The following is a 22,680-nucleotide window of genomic DNA, read 5'->3' as shown; positions in this document are numbered from 1 at the left end:
TTCGAGGTGGGGCCTCCCCAGGGCCGAGCACAGGGGCCCCATCCCTGCCCGGCTCCGGCTGGCCACACCAGGGCTGACACAAGCCCGGGGGCTGGTGGCCTCCTTGGCCCCCTGGGCACTGCTGGCTCATCCTCAGCTGGCATATATACACACACGTATATATTTTTATCTAGTTAAATATTTTTATCTATTTAAATATATTTATATATTAATCTATGATTTTATATTTACACATATACACAGGGTTCTGTTTTCCATGGGTCCACCCGCTCCGCCCTCGCCCCCGCTCCGCCCCCGGCCCCGGCCCGGCCCCGGCCCCGCTCCGCCTTCGCCCCCGGCCCCGCTCCGCCTCCGCCGCCGGCCCCGCTCCGCCCCGCTCCCTCCGCCGGGCCGGGCCGGGCCGGGCCGCGGGGCCATAAAGCGCGGCCGGGGGTGCGGGCCGGCTTAGCTCTGCTGCGCTGCGCCATGGCCGCGGCCCGGCGCCGGGTGTCGCTGGGGCTGGGGCTGGCCGGGGCGGCCTGCGCCCTCCTGGGGCTCTGCCTGCTGCTGGTGGGGCCCCTCATCATCAAGGAGCAGGTCATCAAGGTCAGCGGGGCCGGGGGTTTTTGGGGGGAGTGGGAGGTGCGTGTCCGCCGCGGGGCCCGGGGCGGGGGTGTGCGTTTGGTGCGTGGGGCTGCGGGGGCTGGAGCCGCTGCATGGCTGGGGGCTTGGTGTGGGGCTGGTGCGCGGCCAGGACCCGGCGCAAGGTGCAGGGGGTGGAGGTGTTGCAGAGCGGGCTGTACTGGAGGGCTGGTGCATGGGCATGTTTTCCCTGCCTAGCGCAACCCAGGGCAGTGCGAGACAGCGCGGCGCCGGAGGGTCTCTGCTTCAGTGTCACCCCGAGCAGGCTCCCAGTCTTAGCGCGGGCAAATCCGGGCTTGGGATGTTCCGTCCTTGGTGACAGCAAACGTGCCTGGGCTGAGCAGGCTCTCATCCCTGATTAGCAAGAGCTTTTTGCGTAGCTGGAGTTTGCTGGGGGGATCAGTGCTGGTGGTGCTGGGCTAAGCAGCTGGGCAGGGCTGAGCATTGTCCCCAGCACAGCTCTTCCTCCTGTCCCTACTGCCTTTACCTACAACACTCGCCTTGTGAATAGGCGTACAGGTTACCAGGCTGATACGTACTCTGGTGAGATGCTTTCCAAACTGGAAATGGGGCTGGTGGTGTGCAGGAGTGCTGTGAAGGAGCCCTCTGCATGGAGCAACCTACAAGTCATCTTGCCTGCTCAACTGGAAAACCTAAAGAGCTGCCTCTCTGAAAACCTCACTTATCCTCAAGAGAGCTCCTGAGGCCGAAGAGGTGTTTATCCCCCATGGTTAAGGTGTGGGGCTGTAGGTGGAGTTGGTTTGTTCAGTAACTGCTGCACACAGACTTGGGAATCAGTACTCCTGTCCTCACTGTTGGGGCACCAGCTATCCTGCTGTAACAAACCAATTGGCGCATTCCCACATTTAGCCAAACCTTTTTCTCTCTGCCCAGAAGGAGATGTGTCCCCTGCCTGGGTGTTTCTTCAAGCTTGCACCTATGCAGGTTAGCACCTGGAAGTGTGCCTCTGGTGGAAGAGGTGATTAAACACCCCAAAGCCAATGGCTGTGGCTACACGTGCCACAAAGCCTCTGCTGAAGACAAACGTCTACTTAAATGTATCCTCTAAAAGTGCTGCTGGCTGGGCAAAGCCAGAGTCCTGTGGCTTAAGCAGTAAAAGTCAATCTTTGGTTTCATGGACGTTGGGAGTTGGTACCGCAAAGAAAAGGCTGAATGACCCCTGCAGAGCAGGAGCGACATTTTAGGTGCAAAAGCCTTTCTGCCCTTTTCTTTTTAGCCAGTCCCGATTCTTTCTACTTGATTAATTAATTCCTAATAACTTGCAGTGAGAACAGAAGATGAGGAAAAAGACCAAGCCTTGTTTCTCCTCAGGTCTCCCTTGCTCTCCATGTCTTCAGCCTGACCCAAATGGTCCTGAGTTCTTATGAGCCTTAATATGAAATAGGAAAAAATAACTCAGTGCTGATGTCTAGGGTGGTGAGAAATATCCAGGGCCTTACTGAAATATCTGGGTTGGTTTTGGGAGTGGTGGGTAGGAGGAAGAGCTGGGCCTTGAAGGGCTGGTGGCAGGGGTTGGGCAGGTGAAGGCTAGCTTGCCAGCCCTGGCTTCCCAAGATCTGCGTGGAAGGTCAAGATGGTGTATCCTGATGGAAAAGAACTTAGTTGCAAGAAACATTGTAATTTTGGAGGTATCTTTGTCTAAAGTCTGTAGGGGAAATCACAGTAGGAACAGGGAACTCGGGGTCCAGTTCCTGCCCCATTTGTAGAAACTGGATCTGCATCAGCTGCTGTCCTGGCAGCTGGCCTGCCTGTGGCATTGGCCCTGTAAAACCTAGGGACATTGCTTTTCTGGAAGCACCTGGAGTGCCACAGACCTGCTTAAGATACGAGCTTTTACACAGTAAGACTGCATTGACTCATCCATCTGCCATTTACCATTTCTCCTCAACCTGGGAACTCTTGTGCTGTCTTACCTGAAAGCTGGCAGAAGACTGAAAGCACTGTCTTTGCTGTTTTAGCAGGGTGATGAGGATGGTGGTAAGAGGATGTGGAGGATGAGGTCCGACACTGAGGTTGTGCTTGCACACAGCGTAACTGCTCCTCTCAACCTGCAGAGGAACTTCGACTCTTGGTTTTACTGAGCAGGGTGGCTGAAGCACCTCTCCTGGAGAAGCAGGATTTGAGTGCTGTTGATGGAGCTGCTGCTCCCCTGGCCCGGTCTGAAGGAGATGAGCAGCAGACAGTTCCTTTCTGTTCCTTAGCAAGAGATCAGCTTGGTCAGGAGGGGTCAAACCTCTCAGTGAGACTTTGTATGACCATGTGTGTTTCGACCTACAAGTAGCTTAATTCTAAGGCTACCCTGTTAAGTAGATCTTGCTTAGCAGCATCTGTGGAGTACCTTGAGCTGCTGTGCCCAGGTGGGAGAGGACTGAGAAAGATAGCGGGGAGCTGGGATGCAGTTGTGTACATATTATATAAATAAATGCATATGCAACAAGGGATCCAGGAATGCAAGACAGAATAAACAAGTAAAAGAAAGCAGATGTTGCTATTCAGACTCTGTTGGACACTCAGTAGCAGAGATTATAAAGCAGGCTAAATAAAATCTTGTCTTCTACCTGCTTTGCAGTGAAATCCTTGAGGAAGGCTGGATGGAGGCTCTTGGCCAGCAGCAGGCGGGTGCTGATGTGGAAGTGGGAAGGGTTTGCTAGGTGGGTTACACTGCACTGTGGAGACGCCTGCTCAGGGGTAGGGCTTGGAGGATCTGGGCTTGAGCGAGGGGCTTGCAAAGCCCTGCTGCTTGTGGGTGGCACACCCTTGCCATGAAATGGCTAAAGAAAGATGGGGCATTGCAGGGAGGCCTCTGGCAGCTTTCCTTCTCAGCCCCCTGTGGCAGCAAATACATGCAGTGTCAGATCGAGCTGCTCGATCTGGCAGGGGAGCCATTGTGGGGCTGCTGACCTGCAGCGGGGTAATGCCCACATGGCTTCACCAATTAGTGGATCAAACCTGCTTACATAAGCTGGCTGGGTTACTTATCCACAACAAGAGCTTGTGATTGCAGAGAAAGCAACGGTTATGGTGGAACATACCCCAAATAAATATGCAGGAAGGTACAGGCTCTTGTCCATGGCGGGGGGGGGGGCAGGGATAGAGACGGTTATGCCCAGATGCCAGCTCAAGGGCTGGGGAGCTGGCGAGGGCTTAAGTTATGTTTGGGTTCCTGCAGGCATTTACTGGCAAACAGGACAGTGATATGGAAACCACGACTGCGTTGCCTTTGACCTACCTTATGACTGAGTCATTGCGGGATGGTAGCTGACAGGAGGCAAAGGTGTCCTGCACGGTGCTGACAGTATACAGCTGGGTTGCCATCCCGGTTGTCTGTGGGCTTTCTGGAAATTTAGCAGGCCCTCCCTGCTGGTACCCAAACAGTTGTGTGGGTGATGTGGATCTGCCAAACCTGGCAGATGGGTGGAGGCCTTTGGGACAGGGTTGTTTGCCAGGCAAGTCAAACATGCAGAGCTGTGAATAATTCAGTGCTGGCTTGTCTAGCACAGAGCTAGCCTCTGGCAAATCAAAGCAGTTCTGAAATCCTGCGGGTAGGATCTGGAAAGTTGATCCTGAAAAAGTAAGCCTACAGACATCCTGTGGCACGAACTTGATGCTTCTGCATACATAAGAGTTTCCAGTTTAGATCTGGCTCACTTTCAGTCTGTGTAACATGCCTGGATCCCCAGAAGAGCCCCTGCTGGAACTGCAGCCTTTGGCTGGCCCTGACATGGAGCTGAGGGTGGATGTGCTCAGCTGTAGCCACCGAGCTGAAGAGTTGTGTCATCTTGCTCCTTTTTCTTTGCAGAATGTCAGGATTGACCCCAGCAGCATCTCCTTCAGCATGTGGAAAGACATGCCTGTTCCTTTCTACATGTCGGTGTACTTCTTTGAAGTGCTGAACCCCAAGGAGGTCCTCCAGGGAGCAAAACCGATGCTGAACCAGCGTGGACCCTACGTTTACAGGTCAGGTACCACTTGTGGTCCACTAGGCATGAGCCCAGCCAACGTGCTGCCTGCCAGGCTTCTGGCTGACTCCTCTGGCAGGAGGGCATGGCATTAGCATACTTGGCGTGAGTCTAGTGGCAGAGGATTTTAAAGCAACCCAAATGTGCTTTAATTGCTCTGATCTTGCTAAAACCAGAAGTAGGACCTCTGGCTGCTGAGGTGGTAAGGCTGGTCTGTGCTTCACTGAGTTGTGGAGTTCATTCCTGTGCTGGGACCTGTTGAGCAGCTGGACCTTGGCTGATACATGGTCCAAACATAGGCATGAGGGGTGTTGGTGTGGTGGTGGGCAACCCTCATCTTCAGAGTGGTCATCTCATCGTCACTGTGCATTTAAGAGTCAGCTTCAGAGCTGGAGTCACCTCAGTATAAAACTTTGTGGATTGGCCTAAGACCTCTTACCTAACATGAGACCCGAAATCTGCCTAGCATGAATGCTCTGGTGATAACCAGTATGGAGTACTAAAACTTGTTCAGGCCCACCTACAGCAGGGCTGGGTCTATTTGTCATGGCTGAGGATGGTGGTTGAAGCCCGAGATGCTTCTCTGGACCTGAAATGTGAAGTGATTCTTGATGTAGAGTTGAGCATGTGAATTTACCCATAAATAGCGATATTCAACACATTAGTGCATACACATGTAGGCAAAGTTAGATCAGCAGCCTAAGCAAGCTCATGTGGGAAGATTACTGGTTTAATCCAAAGCTGTTTGAGTAGTGTCGGGGGGAAGCCTGGTAGTATGTATATGCCCTTGTTTCTCCTGGGCTTGCTAGGTCACACTGTAAGACCATGTGGATTCTGTATGTTGTGATTGCATCAGTCACTTGGCTTGGGGAAAAGGCTTCACTTACTATAAATAAGAATAAACAAAGGGGCAAAGCTTATTAGTGTCCTCCTGTTTCTGCTGAGCAAGATTAGCGCCTTTCCCTAATGTGGGCCATAGGACAGAGGCTCCACAATAAAGGACTTTGTTTTTGCTGTTGGGTTGAGCTTGAGCTGTAACAGGTTCATGATGTTTGTGACAACCTTGTGCTACTGTGGAGAATTGCTGCCCCCATGGCATGGAGCAGAGTGGTGCTGAGCAGTGTGCCAGAGATAGCATGCCTGAAACCCTGAGGAGCCATGGAGGGTTGAGCTGCCCTGAATCTGAGAGCCATCAGGGAGCTCTGGGACAAATCACTGTGGACTCATTGGTGGGCCTTGCGCCATCTTGTTGGTCCTTTCCTGTTTTGCAGGTTGTTTTGGTGTGTGGGCTGGTGCAGGTCTGCTTATCTGGGCATCTCTGTGATAGGGCTGGGCTTTTCAATGGCTGTAGGCAAAGTGACAGAGGAGATTTATACTTTTGTTTTAGACTTCTCGTCAGCTGGGAAGGAACACTTGATGTCTGCAAGTTGCTGCAGAATCCCATCTGTCAGGGATGCCTCACTCCCAGGCTGCCATCTCCTCCTATTAGACCCTAACCCTCATCGGGGTGTGAGGTTGACATAGCCTGTTCCCCAGCATGCTGCCTCCCCTGCTGTCCCTCAGCTTCTTGCTGGGCTTTGATCTCCTTCCTCTGCTCTTCAGAAGCAAGTGCAGGCCTGTGCAGCCTATCCTTGCTCCACAGGTGTTGCAGGGGCACTGCATGGGGGAAGGTTCCCATGATCTCTCCCTTCTCCTTGCAGAGAGTTCAGGTATAAAACAAACATCACATTCCATGACAATGACACCGTCTCCTACCTGGAGTACCGGAAACTCTTCTTCCAGCCGGAGTTGTCCAATGGCAGCGAAGAAGAGTACATCGTTGTGCCAAACATTATGATGATGGTAAGACCTTGGTCCCTGGATGGGTACCAACTCGTGGGAAGGGAGGTGATACCCAATGCTGACTCAAAGCTTACTTTCATGTAGGGCTTAAGGCTAATCAAGCCATGAGGTGATTAAGCTTATAAAATGCAGTTTTTCTGATTTCTGGGTGTTTGGTTGTTATGTTGGGCTGTTACCCTTCCAAAAGCAGAGTGCAGAGGGGCTGGCAAAGCGGCTGGGCTCAAGTCTGCAACCTCGTCTGAGTGTCCCCTGGGAAAATGAAGCCTGTGAGCCCTCAGCTGCTTTCTTCCCAAACTGGGGCTAAATGGCAAACCTCAGTTTGACCAAAGGGTTTCTCTAGGGCTGTAGATCAGTGCAACAGAAGGACCTTGCTAAGCACCAAAGATGCATTGCTTCGTCTTTGGTAAAGATTAGGCTCTCAGAGGTTTGTTTTCTTTCCCAGGGAGCAGCTGTAATGATGGAAAACCTGCCAAACTTTGTGAAGCTTTTACTGAGTGGAGCCCTGGCTGGCCTGAAACAGGAGGCGTTCATGAACCGGACAGTAGGGGAGATCATGTGGGGGTATGAAGACCCTCTTATAGACACAATAAATACGTTTGTTCCTGGCCTGATCCCATTCAAGGGGAAATTTGGCTTATTCATAGATGTAAGTAAGCTGTTGCTTGGGAACACTAAAATCAGAGCAATATTGGTCTTGGGATTGAGTATCTGGGCTATCCCCCTCACAAATTGTTTGGAGCAGCTATATGTACCTGGTGGTGGTTGTGTAAGCCTGCCTTAATTCTCCCCTCAAGCAAAAATGCATGTGTTTGGCAGCTGTTGCTAGCAAGTGAAATAAGTAAAAGCTCAGTAGCTTTGGGTGTGAAGCACCCCAGAGCTGATGAAGCATGCAGAGTCTTGCTGTGTATTATGGATTAAAAGTTAGTTTCTTCTCTTTGCAGTTTAACAACTCCAATTCAGGACTGTTCACTGTGAACACGGGTGTGAAGAACATCAGTAGAGTTCACATGGTGGATTCATGGAATGGACTAAAGAAGGTAAGTGTTGGGCAGCAAACATCAAATCTCTGGGTGGGGGGGGGAATGCCTGGTCTAAAGCAAGATAAACTGAAAACTCTCAGTGCCTCTGGGTCTAGGTTTAAAGGCAAATTTCTATGGGACTTCAGCTCGTGCAGCTTCTGTTCTATAAAATGGCGACCATATGACAAGAGGCTTGTTATGAAGTGTTAAGTTCCGCTCATCATCGGTGTCACCTGGACTCCCTTGAAAAGCTGATGGAGCTGATTGCTTCTCATGGTGGAATTACCAGGCTCTGGTGGCCTGTGTTTAAGGCATTATTTAAATGTCCTTGTTAAAGGTGCTTGGGAAAGATTTCAGAAGCTCTTCAGTGTTGCTATCTCTCAAGCTTCTATGGAAGCAGCATAGGGTGGTAGATGTCCCATGCAGGGGTGGAAGCCAACTCTCCAGCAAGCTCATCGTTCTGAGCTCTCCTCTCTACATCTGTCCCGCAGATGAACTACTGGCGGAGCAGCGAGTGCAACATGATCAATGGGACTGCAGGGGAGATGTGGCCACCGTTCATGTCCCCAACATCATTGGAGTTCTACAGCCCTGATGCCTGCAGGTGAGGCCACAACTGCCAGCTTGTCTCTGTGCAGGTGGCAGGAGATGCAATGCTTGTCCTGTGCACGCAGGGACTCTGTGCAGTGGTGCAGAGGGTTTGGGATTAGTTTCTGCGGATAAAGTTCAGCTTCAGTTCAGTGTTGCAGTATCTGAGCTTTGCAAACAGTGTAGTTGTCTAATTAGCAGTGTCTTGTGGTATTCATAAGTATCTTCCAGATCATTGGAGAAGTCTAACTTGCCCATGTTGAACTACTAATGTGGTGGATTGACCCTGGTTGGATGCCAGGTGCCCACCAAAGCTGCTCTATTGCTGCCCCATCTCAGCTGGAAAGGGGAGAAAAAAATATAACAAAGGGCTCATGGGTCGAGATAAGGACAGGGAGAGATCACTCACCAATTACCATCATGGGCAAAACAGACCCAACTTCAGAAATTACTTCAATTTTTTATCAATGAAATCAGAGCAGGATAATGAGTTTAAAAAAAACCCCAAATCTTAAAACACCTTCCCCCACCCCTTCCTTCTTCCCAGGCTTAATTTTACTCCAGATTCTCTCTTAACTCCTCCCCACCAGTGGTGCAGGGGAGAGAGAATGGGGGTTGTGGTCAGTTCATCACACTATGAACTTCTCCAACCTGAGCCCTTCCCATGGGTTCTTCACAAACTGCTCCAGTGTGGGTCGCCCATGAGGTCACAAGTCCTGCCAGCAAACCTGCTCCAGCGCTGGCTCCTCTCTCCACGGGACCACAGGTCCTGCCAGGAGCCAGCTCCAGCACAGGCTTCCCACAGGGTGACAGCCTCCTTCGGGCATCCACCTGCTCCAGTGTGGGGTCCTCCACGGGCTGCAGGTGGGTATCTGCTCCACTGTTAACTTCCCCTCCATGGGCTGCAGGGCCACAGCCTGCCTCACCATGGGCTTCCCTGCCTCCATGGCTGCAGGGGAATCTGCTCTGGTGCCTGGAGCACCTCCTCCCCCTCCTTCACTGACCTTGGTGTCTGCAGAGTTGCTCCTCTCACATATTCTCACACCCCTCTCCAACTGCAGTTGCTGCAGTTGCGCAGGGGTCTTTTTCCCCTTATTAAATACGTTATCCCAGAGGCACCACCACCATCGCTGATGGGCTCAGCCTTGGCCAGCAGCAGGTCCGTCTTGGAGCCGTCTGGCATTGGCTCTGTCAGACATGGGGGAAGCTTCTAGCAGCTTCTCTCAGAAGCCACCCCTGTAGCCTTCCTGCTACCAAAACATTGCTACACAAGCCCCATGCAAGTAGAAAATAACCAGTCTAGATAAGATGTGGGAGGCAAGAGGGAGAAGTAAGAGTTGTCATAAGGAAATGCTGCTTAACCATTTGCAGAACTAATTCAGCTGACTAAACACTTGCAAAGTGATGTGGGGGCTTCTGCCATAGTTTCCAGGCTGCTTCACTTTTTTTGCTGCCTACTTCATGTGTTGCTGTGCATGTCTGTCTTGTATAAGACAACCTGACTTTAGCTGATCACACAGGGGTTAAAGTACCCTGCAGAGCATGCTTGTGCAGAAACTCCCTGAGGCTGGAAGGAGGGGAGGCCAGGAAGCAGGCAGTAGCACGAAACCCTGTCTCCAGGTGAAGACAAGGTTAATTCAGGCTTTGTAGATAGCACTGCAAAACAAGCAAGTGCTCGTGTTGAATAGAGAACAATGACCTCTTCAGCCAACAGGCAAAGTCAGCTGAGCCCAGTATTAGTGCAGGAATTCCTCTACACGAGGGACATCAGCAAATACCAAAATGACCCAGGAGCCAAGGACTTACAGGAAACATTACCAGTAACCAAAGTTTAAATAAACATACCTGTTTCTGTAAAACTACATGAATCTTCTAGAGAACAGAGCATGTTTCCAGTCAAGGCATAAAGTGAAATGGAGGAAACCAAGCTTGGTTTCTTGTTAGTGTAGCAGGTTCCCACAGGACAGTGTTGTGGAGGAAGTGGTTCTGTCTTTTCTCCCCAGATCTTTATCTTGGCCTCTCTGCTAGCCAGGATGGCCAGCAAGGAGTCACAAACATCAGTTGATAGACAATGAGCGTATCTGCTTTGCTGCATGGCACGCAGGGCTCATCTCCTACCCTGTTATCACAGTAAGTGCAGCTGATGCTGAGGTGCAACTACCTGGATGTCCCTGCAAGGTATGCAATGCAAGGCATTACCCTGCTGATGTGCTGCAGCAGCCTCTGCCTCCTTTTTGGAAGGTGAACACAGCTGAGAGGCATGTATGTAATTGCCGAACGTGTCCCGCATCCCCAGTACTTGCTCCTGGTGTCAGAAGGCAGCTGTAGGAATAAGCATCCCCTTGGCCTGCCCAGGCTGTCTCCATCCCTGCAAACCTCACTCAAGTGTGAAGGGAGCAAACTTCCTTCCTAGAAACTTGCATCTATCCTGGCCAGCTGGTAGCAATAATGCAGCATAACATCTCTAGCCTCTTGTATCAAGAAAATTCTTGCTGCATAATGTAGTAAAATTTTCGACTACCCTGACAGCCTATATGTTGGAGTTGCACGGCAAAAGAGATTTAGCTGGTGTCTATCCCCTGTGACAGAGCACTTCTACCTCAGAGCCAAGGCTTGCACAAAGAGGGTATTATCTTTTGGAGGGCAGCCCTGGGGATTACTACATGGCTTTAAACAGATCTCATCTGGATACTGCAAACAGACTTACAAGTCTGTGGTTTCTCCCCATAACTGGTCCTGACCGGCCCTTTATCTGTGCTTAAAACATGGAAAGCAGGTGGCTTAAATACTCGTTCCTCATCCAAAGCACTGTTCTGACTGTTTATCTTGATCTCGAAGTCTAAGTTACATTGCAACCACATCTTATTGAGCAAAGATAAGAGCCCAGTTCTGGGCTGGGAACCTGTCGGCTAATCCTGATCCTTTTCTGCTGAAACCCTTTCAGATCTATGACACTGGTGTACGAGCAGTCTGGGAAGTTCCAGGGTGTGCCCATCTATCGCTTCGTGGCACCAAAAACTCTCTTTGCCAATGGCACGGACTATCCACCCAACGAAGGCTTCTGTCCCTGTATGCAGTCTGGCATCCTGAACGTCAGTACCTGTAGGCAAAGTACGTCCTTTCCTCCCTGGGCTCTCCCTGTCGTACTGTTATTAAACTGTAGGGTTGCAATACAAGCTTGCCTGTCTGGAAAATTGGCTCTGCTATCTGGAGAGTGCTAAAAGGTACTGCTGGGGTCTGTGTGCGTGGAGTTCTGCTTGCATGCCCACAGGCATCTCAGCAAGGAGGGAAAGAGTGAAAATACTTGTGCCCAAAGTCCCCTGGGTCCATGGCTGTTGGACAGCCTGAGATTTGTGGGAATGCCCAAGGATACAATGGGAGCATTACCTCCCCCGGGCTGGGGAGGGAGCAGGCAGGGGAGCAAGGGTAGGAAGAGGCAAGCCATGTAACTGCCAAATTAAACAGTAACTCTGGATGCTGAGTACAGGTCACGCAGGAGTGAAAATTCAGACTTAGTGTCCTAACCTGTGTCTAGGTACAGTGAGTTAGCACAGGATTGTGTGGTGCATGGGGGAGAGGGTGGCTTAAATACTGGGTTTTAACCCTCCCAGAGCAATGGAGTAAACTGCAGGGGGGGAAGGAGCTTTCTCACTGGGAGGAGAAAAATATAAAAGCCTGTTCAGAACAAGCGCTGCAATGGCTTTAAAATTCTCGACGAAGTCTCAGATGGGTTTGGATGAGCTTAATGTGTCTTTGTTCTCATCCAGATGCACCGATGTTCATTTCCCATCCTCACTTCTACAATGCCGACCCAGCCCTGGTGAACGCTGTCAAGGGCCTCCACCCCAGTAAGGACCAGCACGGACTCTTCCTCGATGTGCACCCAGTGAGTGAGCCTGGGGGGCCCTCTCCTTGTGCTGGGGTCCAGGCTGGGCTGGGTGGGGAAGCCTGCCACCAGCTGCATGGTGGCCTTGCTCTGCTCTCATGGCACTGATCTGAGCAGGTTCAATAGTGCAAAAATGAGCAAGGACGTGTATAGGTAAAAATGTCAAAGCCATAAACTAATTGAATAATTAACCTTGATTCTAGAGAGTTGTGGAGCTAATTATAAGCATAATTGTTTCGATAAGCACAGTCAGGTTCTTTCTACTGACTCAGGTCTATAACACCGGGAGGTTTATCTAGCAGCAGCCCAGCTATGTCCCAGATCTGCAAACGTGTACTGCCATGACTGGCAAAGCCTGAAGACCGTGCTGTAGCTGAAGCTATCACCATAATTTTTGGGCTGTCTGCTTCTACTCTCACAACTTGCTTATCTGGCTGCTTCTGAACTGGACTGTCAGAGTGTTATGCTTTGTACATATCTATAGCAAAAGGTTGAAGTCACCACTCCAGTGGTGATGAGCTGGGGTGTCCTGAGCCATCATTGTCCCAGCTGTTGATGGGGAAGGGACTTTGGAATCTTCTACCCGTAGCCCATGTTGCATGTGGTCAGGTCTTCCAAATGTTCAGTGGTGTCTCCTCAAGCAAGAAAGCAATCTCACCTCTTGAGGTAAGGTAAGCTGTGCTTCTTACCTAGGCATTGGGTTCTATTTGCTTTTCATATCACAGTTATGGAAATCTAATTAAGTTTATTAGAGTATCAAACATCTACAGATAACAGTATAATTAACTATATTCTTATCTAGCTGCAGCCTGCAACAAAAACTCTGTCCTTAACCTATTACAAAATTGCAGTGGTATGAGAAACCACTGCCTTAATGGGTGTCAACAAGGCCAGCTTTGAAGTGTGGTGTTTTCATGGTCTTAGAGTGTAGTTGGACAGTGGCTGTTGGTTCCTAGTTGAGAAATGTTTTATCCTTTGCTGTGTGCACAAATCTTTTGCATTGATGCATTTCCATCCTGCTGCAGGTAGGACGAACAACAGAAGAGGCTCATCAGGCTTCAGAAAACCCTGAAGTTACTATTAGAACATCCTACCTAGGGAGTCACTTAAAGGTTGCATATGCTGCTTGGTAATTTGAACTAGTCTAGGTTCAGTCCCACAAGCCCTAGGTCACACAACACCTGCCTGGTTCATGCAGTCTGCCTGCTGAATGTGTGCTGCCACCTCCTACAGCAGCCGTGTCTCTTCACATTAGCTTTGTGCCGTCAGACCACCCCAAGGGAGATGCTCCCTCTGGGATGCTGCTGTGTGCAACACTTGCTGGCTGGCAAGTGTTCAAGTGAAGGGGACAGACTGCAAACTGCCACAGGGACAGCGCTGTCCCTCCGTGAGCAGTTACCCCCAGAGCCTGGGGACAGGTGCCTGGTTGACTGATGCCTGTGCTTTGGTGGAAACCCCAGCTGTGCGCCTGGTCTTGTGTGTGGTGGCTGCAGTGGATCTCTGGATGATCCAGTGCATCACTCTGAAAGGTGGCACCCAGAAAAGCAGCCTTCTGCTTCCCATCAAGCTGCTCTGCAAAGCTCTCCAGACAAATGTTGGCTGTACTGGTGAACTGGTTCATCTCTTCTTATGCAGGTGACAGGCATCCCCATGAATTGCTCCGTCAAGCTCCAGCTGAATTTGTACATGAAGCAGGTGTCTGGTATAATGTAAGTAGTCACCTTTTGGAAATGGCCATCTCCCTTTCTCAGGCAGGGAATACTGCTGATGCTGGGGTCACTGCGGGGTTTACTCTCCCCAAAGATGAGGTAGCTTTGACATTACCAGTTGTCACGGTTGCAGAAGCCAGCTGGCTCCTGTGGTGAAACGTCAGCTATTCCAGTGACCTCAAAGTGCCATCCTTTGGCAGTGCAGTGTGTGGCTGCCTGTTTGCTTGGCTCCTGCCGCATTCCTGCACCTGACCAGACAGCTGACAAACAGACTGCCTCTCCTGGTGAGGCACAGGAGTGGTTCCCCTGCACTGTGCTGCTGCTCAGAAGGTATTACATCCAGCACAGAGGCAAAACATGCTCTGTTGACAGTTGAAGCCCATGTCCAGAAAGACACGATCAGCTCTATGAAAGCAAACAGAAGGGCTCTAACAGTTCTGGGGTGCCAGATGTTTAATACCCATAAGGGTGGAAGTGTGCACTTGCTACTTTGACTGGCTCTAGTGCATATACCAGCAGACTGCCCCACTTCTGTGGACTTGACTGCACCACCCTCTGGTACCAGGCAGGTGACTGAGGCATCTTGGAGCTGCATGAAGTTTAACATTCCTGTTCACTGAGTTCATGTCACTAGAGCCCAAATCTTAGATGGCACTTACTGCTGTCATCAGGCAATTAAGCACAAATGGCAGTGTAAGCTCTGCTCTTGCTTGAAAGCCCTAAGTTGGACCTTGTCCCTCAAGGTGGGGTGCAGCTCACTGAAGCAGCAGGAATTGCTACCTCCTTACACTGGTTTCTTGGCCACTATCAGTCTGTCAGACCTGTCCCTTTAGGAAGAATTTTGACACTGGTTTTAGCCTCATCAACCAGAAATCTAAGTGTGTATTTCTTTTTTTTTTTCCTCCCCCCTCCCCTAGTCAAACGGGGAAGATTAAGCCAGTGGTCCTGCCGCTGCTGTGGTTTGCAGAGGTGAGCTGCCTTCCTTGACCTGATTCTGCAGAGCCTGTCCTGCAGGAGGGGGGAAAACTGTTTCCCCATCACCCAGGGCTGGGGAAACTCCACTTGGAATAAAGCTTTAAGCCAGACAGACTAATTAAGCACCAACAGAAGGCTTTGCAATACTTGGCTATGTTGTTAATCCTACTGAGCTGAACAAACCCTGCACTATACTTGGTAAACCTCTGTCTCTGTCCTAGATGTGGGGTTAAATAGTGCCCAGAACAGAGCTGCCAGCACCTCCATGCTAATGTGGGCCAGGGAGTGCAGTCTCCAGCTGTGTGCATGTCCAGCTGACTCCAACTATTTAGTAAAATTTTCTAGCTTGTCTGAATCTTGCATAAATTCCCTAATCTGTGCTGGGAGGTGGTGGGAGATGAGTTGCGCAGCTGGTCTCTCAGCCCGGGATGAGAAGGAAATGCCACTGACAACTTTGCTTTTTTTGAGCAGAGTGGATCCATTGAAGGCCCAGTCCTAAAGCAGTTTTACACCAACCTGGTGCTGATCCCATCCCTGCTGGACTACCTCCAATATATCTTCCTTGGGCTGGGTATCTTGCTTATTATCTCAGCAGCTGTACTCATGGCAATGAGTCAGGTAAGAACTTGCAGGTGTCTAATGGGAAACGCTATTAGTAAAATCAGACTTAATCAGATGCTGTAGATTGGGCAGACAGTCTAACACTTGAGGAAACATTGGCTGATGCCACAAACCATGTCCTAATGGTGCCAGGTGCCAGTGCATAGCAGCAGGCCTTCCTCAGCCATCTAGAAATTGAGCTGCAAATAGATAGTACAGCAGTGATAGAAGTGGGTTCCTGTAGGAGGAGGCATTTCTCAGCTCACTAACCTAATGAAAGAGCAAGCCTAGCTCATCAACTCAGCCTCCATATAAAGCAGGAGGACTCTGCCATTGCACAAATCCACACATCTCTCCAGGGTCCCAGTAGTTTTCTAATCCAAACAGAGCCATCTTGGGGATGTAGCTACTTGAGCACAGCTTGTTCACAAATGAAATGTAGTTGCTGGGTCCTTGCAGAGGGGTGCAGACACTGTGGCTGCTCCTCAAACCAGACTGGACCCTGTGTTTCCCTGAAACTCGCTTGTTTCCCTGCAGACTACTCAGAATAGCACTGGAAGTTAAACCCTCAGGGCCTTTGTGGATCTGGGCTTGCTGAGAACCAAAGACCTTTGAAGCCCGTGGGGAGCTGGCAGCTGGGTAGAAGTTGGCCCACGCTGGGGCTGGCAGGGAGGGTGCCTGGCTGGCACATGAGCCTGAGCTGTAAGGACAGAATATGAAACAGTTAAATCACTTGATGGGGATCCGTGGCTCTGGCTCTAAAGCATTCATCTGATAACACTAAGCTCTCTAAAACCTTTAGCTCTTGGAGAGATCTAGCTCCCTACCTTAACCTATATCAAAGCAAGCTTATTTAGTTTTGTTCTAAAATCAGATGGCTTGAGCTGGCTTTAAAGCTACAGAAGTGAATCATAGAATCACTAAGGTTGGAAAAGACCTCTAGGATCATCAAGTCCAACTGTCAACCCAACACCCCCAGGCCTCCTAAACCATGTCAAAGTGCCATGTCTACGTGTTTTTTGAACACCCCCAGAGATGGTGACTCCACCACCTCTCTGGGCAGCCTGTGCCAGTGCCTGGGCACTCTTGCAGGGAAGGCATTTTTTCCTAATATCCAATCTAACCACCTCCTGATGCAGCTTGAGGCCATTTGCTCTTGTCCTATAGCTAGTTACGCGTGAGAAGAGACCAACCCCCAACTCACTACAGCCTCCTTTCAGGTAGTTGCAGAGAGTGATAAGGTCTCCCCTCAGCCTCCTCTTCTCCAGGCTAAACCCCCCCAGCTCCCCCAGCCGCCCCCCAGCACACTTGTGCTCCAGACCCTGCCCCAGCCCCGCTGCCCTTCTCTGGACACGCTCCAGCCCCTCAAGGCCCTTCTTGTCCTGAGGGGCCCAAAACTGAACCCAGGATTTGAGGTGCAGCCTCACCAGTGCCGAGCACAGGGGCCCCATCCCTGCCCGGCTCCTACTGGCCACACCAGTGCTGACACAAGCCCGGGGGCTGGTGGCATCCTTGGCCCCCTGGGCACTGCTGGCTCATGCCCAGCCGGCTGTCAGCCAGCACCCCCAGGGCCTTCTCTGCTGGGCAGCTTTCCAGCCACTCTTCCCCAAGCCTGCAGGGTTGGATGGGGTTGTTGTGACCAAAGTGCAGCACTTGGCCTTGTTGAACATCATACAGTTGACTTTGGACCATCATTCCATCCTGCTCAGATCCCTTTGCAGAGCTGTTTTACCCTTAAGCAGATTGACACTCCCACCCAATTTGGTGTGATCTGCAAACTTCCTGAGGGCACACTCAATCCCCTCATCCAGATCATTGATAAAGATATAAAACCAGAATGGCCCCAGAACAGCCCTGGGGAACACTACTTGTGACCAGCCACCAACTGGATTTAGCTCTGTTCACCACAGCTCTCTGGGCTCAGAGAGGGTACTTGTGGGGATAAAAAGACAATGCTTAGGATGAAAGCGGGCTGAGGGGAGAGCATGTGTGAGGGGCTGCTTTTGCTCAACCTCCTGTGACTGCCCTTACTGAAAAACTAATGCAAACCCACTTTAAATAGTACCAGGGTTCTCAGAGTATCACGTAATTGGATTTTAACCAAGCCTACAAGTGCTTAATTGACTTAAACACATGATCCCAAATACCCTTGTTCCTCCACGCACTTCCCTGCAGGGTGAGAGCAATTTTAGGGCTGAGGGCTCAGTGTTAAACCCTTACTATGCTCCCGAGATGGTCAGGCTTTGTCTGCTGAGCATTTGCTGGCTCTGCAAATGCAAGTGGTCGCTGGCAAACAGACTTCGCTCTGCTGCGTAGCACCAGGATATCTGAAAAACGTCTGTGTTTGCCAGGAAGCTGTTTCTAAGACCTTATGCCTGGGCTGGCATTTCCTCACCCTGCTTTGTGCAAGTCTTAGTTCCTGGTATCAAAGAGCCTTAACCATGCCAGAAAGGGTCAAGAAGAAAAGCTGGATTTTAAATTCACTCAAGTCAACTGAATATCTGCTTGTGAAATATCCCAAACCCAGGCGTAAGCCAGCTGTATTTGGGTGCTCAGCCAAAAGTGTCATGAAGTGCTAGAACTAAAAATCAACTGCAGGAAGTGCCTGACTACCTGGAAAGTGATTTAAAAAGCCTCAATGACCTTATAAATCTCTAAGGAAGCTGTGTAACAGCACATGAAAGTCTCTGCCTAATGGATAGAAGACAGCAATTTTCAGCCAAGGTTTGTTCTTCATTTGATTGAAGTGTTGCTGATCTAGCGAAGATTGCTTAATCGTACACAGTCCTCCCTCTTGAAGCCACACTGAGTGGGGGCATTGTCCGCACCTTCACGTGTCTGCCAGCGTGAAGAACTCCATGAACCCAACTCCTTCCTGTGTGCCTGTGGCTTCTGGAGGGAGCAGTGTGCTCTAAACACAGTCCAGATGAGGTACTGTGAAACACTTAAATCTTAGTCAAGGGTGTAGTGGAGCCAGTTTGAAATGCATCTGTTGGACCTGCAGTTCTAAAAAATGTGTAAAACCGTACAGGCGTAAAACATGCCCAGATGCAGCGTTGTAGCTGTCCTCTGCTAACGTGGCCTAAAGCCTGTGTGGTGACTGCATTTAAAGGGCAAACAGACCATTTTACAACTGGCTTGACACTGACCAAAATCTTAACTAGGGCTTAGTTTAACCTACATTTTGAAATCTTCATTAATAACTAGACTCTAGTTAAACAGTGATTTTAAATCTGCTCCTAAAATTGGAACCCTCATGGAATTCATGTCCAAGTGTGCCATAAACTAGCCTGATTGTCTTCTAGGAAAAATGCTTTCTATTTTGGAGTAGCAATAAAAAGAACTCAGACAGTAATAAGGCCAGTCAGGCCACCTCTGCCAAAAAGCTGCCTCCGGTTAAGGGGACGGTGTTGCGGGAAGCCAGACTGTAGGTGGGTACCCAGACAAGGTAACACACTTTTATCTCATCCTGACGTGATTAAACTTTGCTTAAAACCAATCAAATGGAAATGTTTACTCTCCATATCTACCAGACATAACCTCTTGACAAGCTTTCATATGGTGATGTCTTGTATCTTTATTCAGGGAGATTCAGCTAACTTAAAACTCACACTTAACCAGGCTGCAAGCACGTGCTCTTATTGTTTCTCCTGGTGTACATGATCTGCAGCCCTAATTATATCAGCAGGGATCAGGGTGAAAAGCAGAATTGGTGTAAGGGAACACTCTTCTCACCTTCCCCCTGCCTACCCCCAAGTGTCAGAGATGCAGAAGTAAATTTTTAAATGGTAAAAACAGAGGTAGTCAACTGCTGGGTGTCACTCCCGTCCTGCATGCACGGAGCCTGGACAGAAAGCCTTTCAAGAGGGAATTTCTGATGTAAAAAATATCTATGTTTTTGTTACAGGATCACAAAAATCAACAAATCATTAAGGTTGGAAGGGACCTCTGGAAGTCATCTAGTCCATTCCCCCCTGCTCAGGCAGGGTCACCTATAGCTGGTTGCCCAGGACCATGTCCAGATGTCTCTTAATATCTCCAAGGATGATGATTCCCCAACCTCTCTGGGCAATCTCTTCCAGTTTTTACAGTTTTCACAGTTAAAAAAAAAAAAAAAAGAAAAAAGGTGTTTCCTAATGTTCATATGGAGCCTCCTGTCTTTAAGTTTGTGCCCATTGGCTCTTGTCCTGTCCCCTGGACACCACTGAGAGCCTGGCTCTGTATTTACAGCTTCCCTTCAGATACTTGTACACATTGATAAGATCCCTGTGAGCCTTCTCTTCTCTAGGCTAAACAATCCCAGCTCTCCTGGCCTTTGCTCACATCTGAGATGCTCCAGTCCCTTAATCATTTTAGTAGCCCTTTGCTGGGGTCTTTCCAGTAGCTCCATCTCTCTTGTCCTGGGAAACCCAGAACTGGACACAGCACTCCATGTGTGGCCTTAACAGAGATGAGTAAAGAGGAGGGATCACCTCCCTTGACCTGCTGGCAACACTCCTAATGCAACCCAGGATACCATTAGCTGCGTATGCTACACGGGCGCACTGCTTGCTCGTGTTCACCTTGGTGTCTGCCAAGACCCTCAGCTCCTTTTCTGTCAAGCTCTGAAGAGCTGGGTGACCCCTAGTGTGTACTGGTGCATAGGGATGTTCTTCCCCAGGTGCAAGACTTAGCACATCCTCCTGTTGAACCTCATGATGTTCCTGGCAGCCCACTTCTAGAGCCTGTTGAGGTCCCTCTGGAGGGCAGCATGACCCTCTGGTGTATCAGCCACTCCTCCCAGTTTTGTGTCATCAGCAGACCTGCAGATCATTAATAAAGATGTTAAACAGATTTGACCCAGTATTGACCCCTGGTGTACACTGCTAGTTACTGGCCTCCAACTAGACTTCATGCCACTTCTCATGACCCTCTTGGCCTGGTTGTTCAGCCAGTTTTCAATCCACCTTGCTATCTGCTTATCCAGCCCATACTTCATGGCTTCTCTACAACGATCTTATGGGATAGAGTGTTGAAAGCCTTAGTGAAGTCCAGGTGGACAATATCCACTGCTCTCCCCTCATCTATCAGGTTGGTCAAGCATGATTTCCCCTTGGTGAAGGTGTGCTGACTACTCCTGATGACTTTCTTGTCCTTCATGTGCCTGGAAATGGTTCCCAGGATTAGCTGCTCCAGCATGTTCCCAAGGATTGAAGGGAGCTGACTGGCCTGTAGTTCCCCAGGTCTTCCTTCTTGAACTTCAGGATAGGAGTGATGCTTGCTTTCCTCCAGTCTTTGGGCCAACCTCTCCCCATTGCCAGGATTGTTCAAAGATCATGGGGAGTGGCCTTGCAGTGATATTAGCCAGCTCCCTCAGCAGTCATGGGTGCATCCCATCAGGGTCTGTGGGTTTATGGATGTCTAGGATGCTTAAGTGTTCTCTGACCTCATCCTTTTCCACCAAGGGTACATCTTCCTTGCTCCAGACTTTCCCCTGGTCTCTGGGGTTCCCTGCCTCATTCAGCAACAGGCCTACATGTCCCCTCGTCTTCCTTTGGTCACCTGTGTACTTACAGAAGCTGTTCTTCTTGTCTCTGACATCCCTGGCCAGATGCAATTCCAGTTGGGCTTTGGCTTTCCTAACTTCATCCCTGCTTGCTGGGAGAGTGCCTCTGTATTTCTGCCGGGTTATGGGTCCCTGCTTCCACCTTCTGTACCCTTCCTCTTTGTGTTTGAGTTTGGCCCGGAGCAACTTGTTCATCCGCACAGGCCTGCTGGCATTTCTGCCTGACTTGGGCTGCTTGTTGGGATGGACCGTTCTTCAGCTTGGAGGAGGTGACCCTTGAATATCAAGCAGCTTTTTTGCCCTGACTATCTCCCCTCACCTGAGCCCTGTAGTCACTTTCTGGGTGGCCCTGGTGGTATCATTGGTGCCCACACAGAAGAAGCAGTGGGTAATAGTCAAAGGGTTGGATAAGCCTCACAATCCCTCCACAACACCCTCGATCCAGGTCCCCAGCAAGCAGCAAATGTCCCTAGATGACCGGTCAGGTAGGCAGATGGGTGCATCCGTCCCCAGCAGCAGGGGGTAACCCACTACTGTCACTTGCTGCTTCATCCTGGGGGTCTTGCATGGTTTAGATCAGGGTGCCCACGTGATCTGCTTGAAAGCATATCTGGCTCCTCTTCAGCTTTGAGGGTGGGGAGTCTATTTTATAGTTGTAAACCTTTAGGTGGAGCAGGAGACTTTCTCTTGGTGCCAGAAGGCACCAGCTTCCATCCTTCACCTTTCCCGGAGGTTGTGCTTACCATTACGCTAGGGATGGGTGCTGTCTGTGTCTCTACTGCAGCTGGGATCTGAGGGTCTTCAAGCTGTTTTGCCCTGAGAAGATCCAGTCCACCTCCCTTTCATCTCCTCTGATGCTGTGCAGCATGCTGACTTTGCCCTGTAGCTCCTCCACTTGATGACACAGCTCTTCAGGCCGGGTGTTGCGGGGTGTTACAGGTGTCAGTGGGCAGGAATGGAAATAACTTGATTTTGTTAGAGGAGGAGATGTAAAAATCTTAAATTTAAGCAGCCTTCAAGAAAGGGCCATGTGAAAGGTCAAGAGGTTCAGGGCATGTGTGTCCCCAGTGGGGATGTGATGACACCTGTGCACTGTAAGGTCTGACCACAGTGCCACCGGGGTGGACATGGCTGTAACCGCTGTCCTCTCCTCCTCTTCAGAGAACCGATGCCAAGAAGAGCCTACACCATCCCACCATGCAAAGCAAACCACCCCCCTCCTCTGAGACAACACCACTCCTCCATGACGCTGGCATGCTGAGTCAGGACGACGCCGAGGCCTGAGCTGCCGGCCCCAGCACGCTTCCCACTGGGACACGTCTGTGCTGGGTGTGAGACCTCCTTTGGATCTCCAGAGATCTCTGGAAGGTGAAGTCATCCTGGGCAACTCAGTGGAGACCCTGCACACCATGGCAAAGGCACAGGACAGTACTGCTGCACCAGCACTCCCACACTGGGGCACAGGAGACCTCATCCAGACATCCAAAACACAGTGTTCAAGAACCATTGTCCCCAAGGGGCTGGTGTTTGCCACAGCCCCTCTTCCCGTGGGCCAGTGGGAATGAAGACAGTTGCTGGCTGAGCCGAGAAGTTATTTTGCAATTTAAAACTGCCTGTTGCTAGGAGTAAAAGGCACTTTAACAGGAGCCTTTAAAATAAATGAGGTTTGTATACGTAGTACTGATGGGATTTAGTGATCTTTTTAAAAGCCACCGTTCATCTTGTGCAAATGGGGCTTGCTGTCCTGAAGCCACTTATGGTTTTATTGCTACTTGATGTGACTGGACTACACTGCAAATCAATTCTGGGTGATGTCTCTCCTAAAGGCTTCCCAGGGTGCCTTGGAGCCCGCCCCAGTTGTTCCTGCCTTTGCATGTGTTGGAGAGTACAGTGGTGACTTTTAAAGCCCCGATTC

At 50.2% G+C, this 22,680-nt stretch overlaps 1 protein-coding gene across 3 annotated transcripts; it reads left to right on the top strand.

Moving 5' to 3' along the window:
• Nucleotides 1-351: 351 nt before the first annotated feature.
• On the top strand, nt 352-22,442 carry SCARB1 (scavenger receptor class B member 1). 3 transcript variants are annotated; one of them, XM_075109882.1, is made up of 12 exons: nt 352-585; nt 4,442-4,599; nt 6,302-6,443; nt 6,886-7,089; nt 7,385-7,480; nt 7,954-8,066; nt 10,995-11,161; nt 11,818-11,936; nt 13,572-13,645; nt 14,563-14,614; nt 15,092-15,238; nt 19,128-19,358. In XM_075109882.1, the coding sequence occupies exons 1-12, from the start codon at nt 466-468 to the stop codon at nt 19,251-19,253; spliced, it is 1,518 nt and encodes a 505-aa protein (XP_074965983.1). In that variant the 5' UTR covers nt 352-465; the 3' UTR covers nt 19,254-19,358. The 3 variants fall into 3 exon arrangements, with proteins under 3 accessions (XP_074965983.1, XP_074965985.1, XP_074965984.1); XM_075109884.1 differs by lacking the exon at nt 19,128-19,358 and adding an exon at nt 18,526-18,728; XM_075109883.1 differs by lacking the exon at nt 19,128-19,358 and adding an exon at nt 21,927-22,442 and having other exon boundaries at nt 354-585.
• The last annotated feature ends 238 nt before the right edge of the window (nt 22,443-22,680 follow it).

The sequence above is a fragment of the Phalacrocorax aristotelis genome, chromosome 15 (genome assembly GCF_949628215.1).
Source record: "Phalacrocorax aristotelis chromosome 15, bGulAri2.1, whole genome shotgun sequence".
Classification (NCBI taxonomy): domain Eukaryota; kingdom Metazoa; phylum Chordata; class Aves; order Suliformes; family Phalacrocoracidae; genus Phalacrocorax; species Phalacrocorax aristotelis.
Note: the sequence above shows the minus strand (reverse complement) of the source record. Positions and strands in the feature narration are given on the sequence as shown.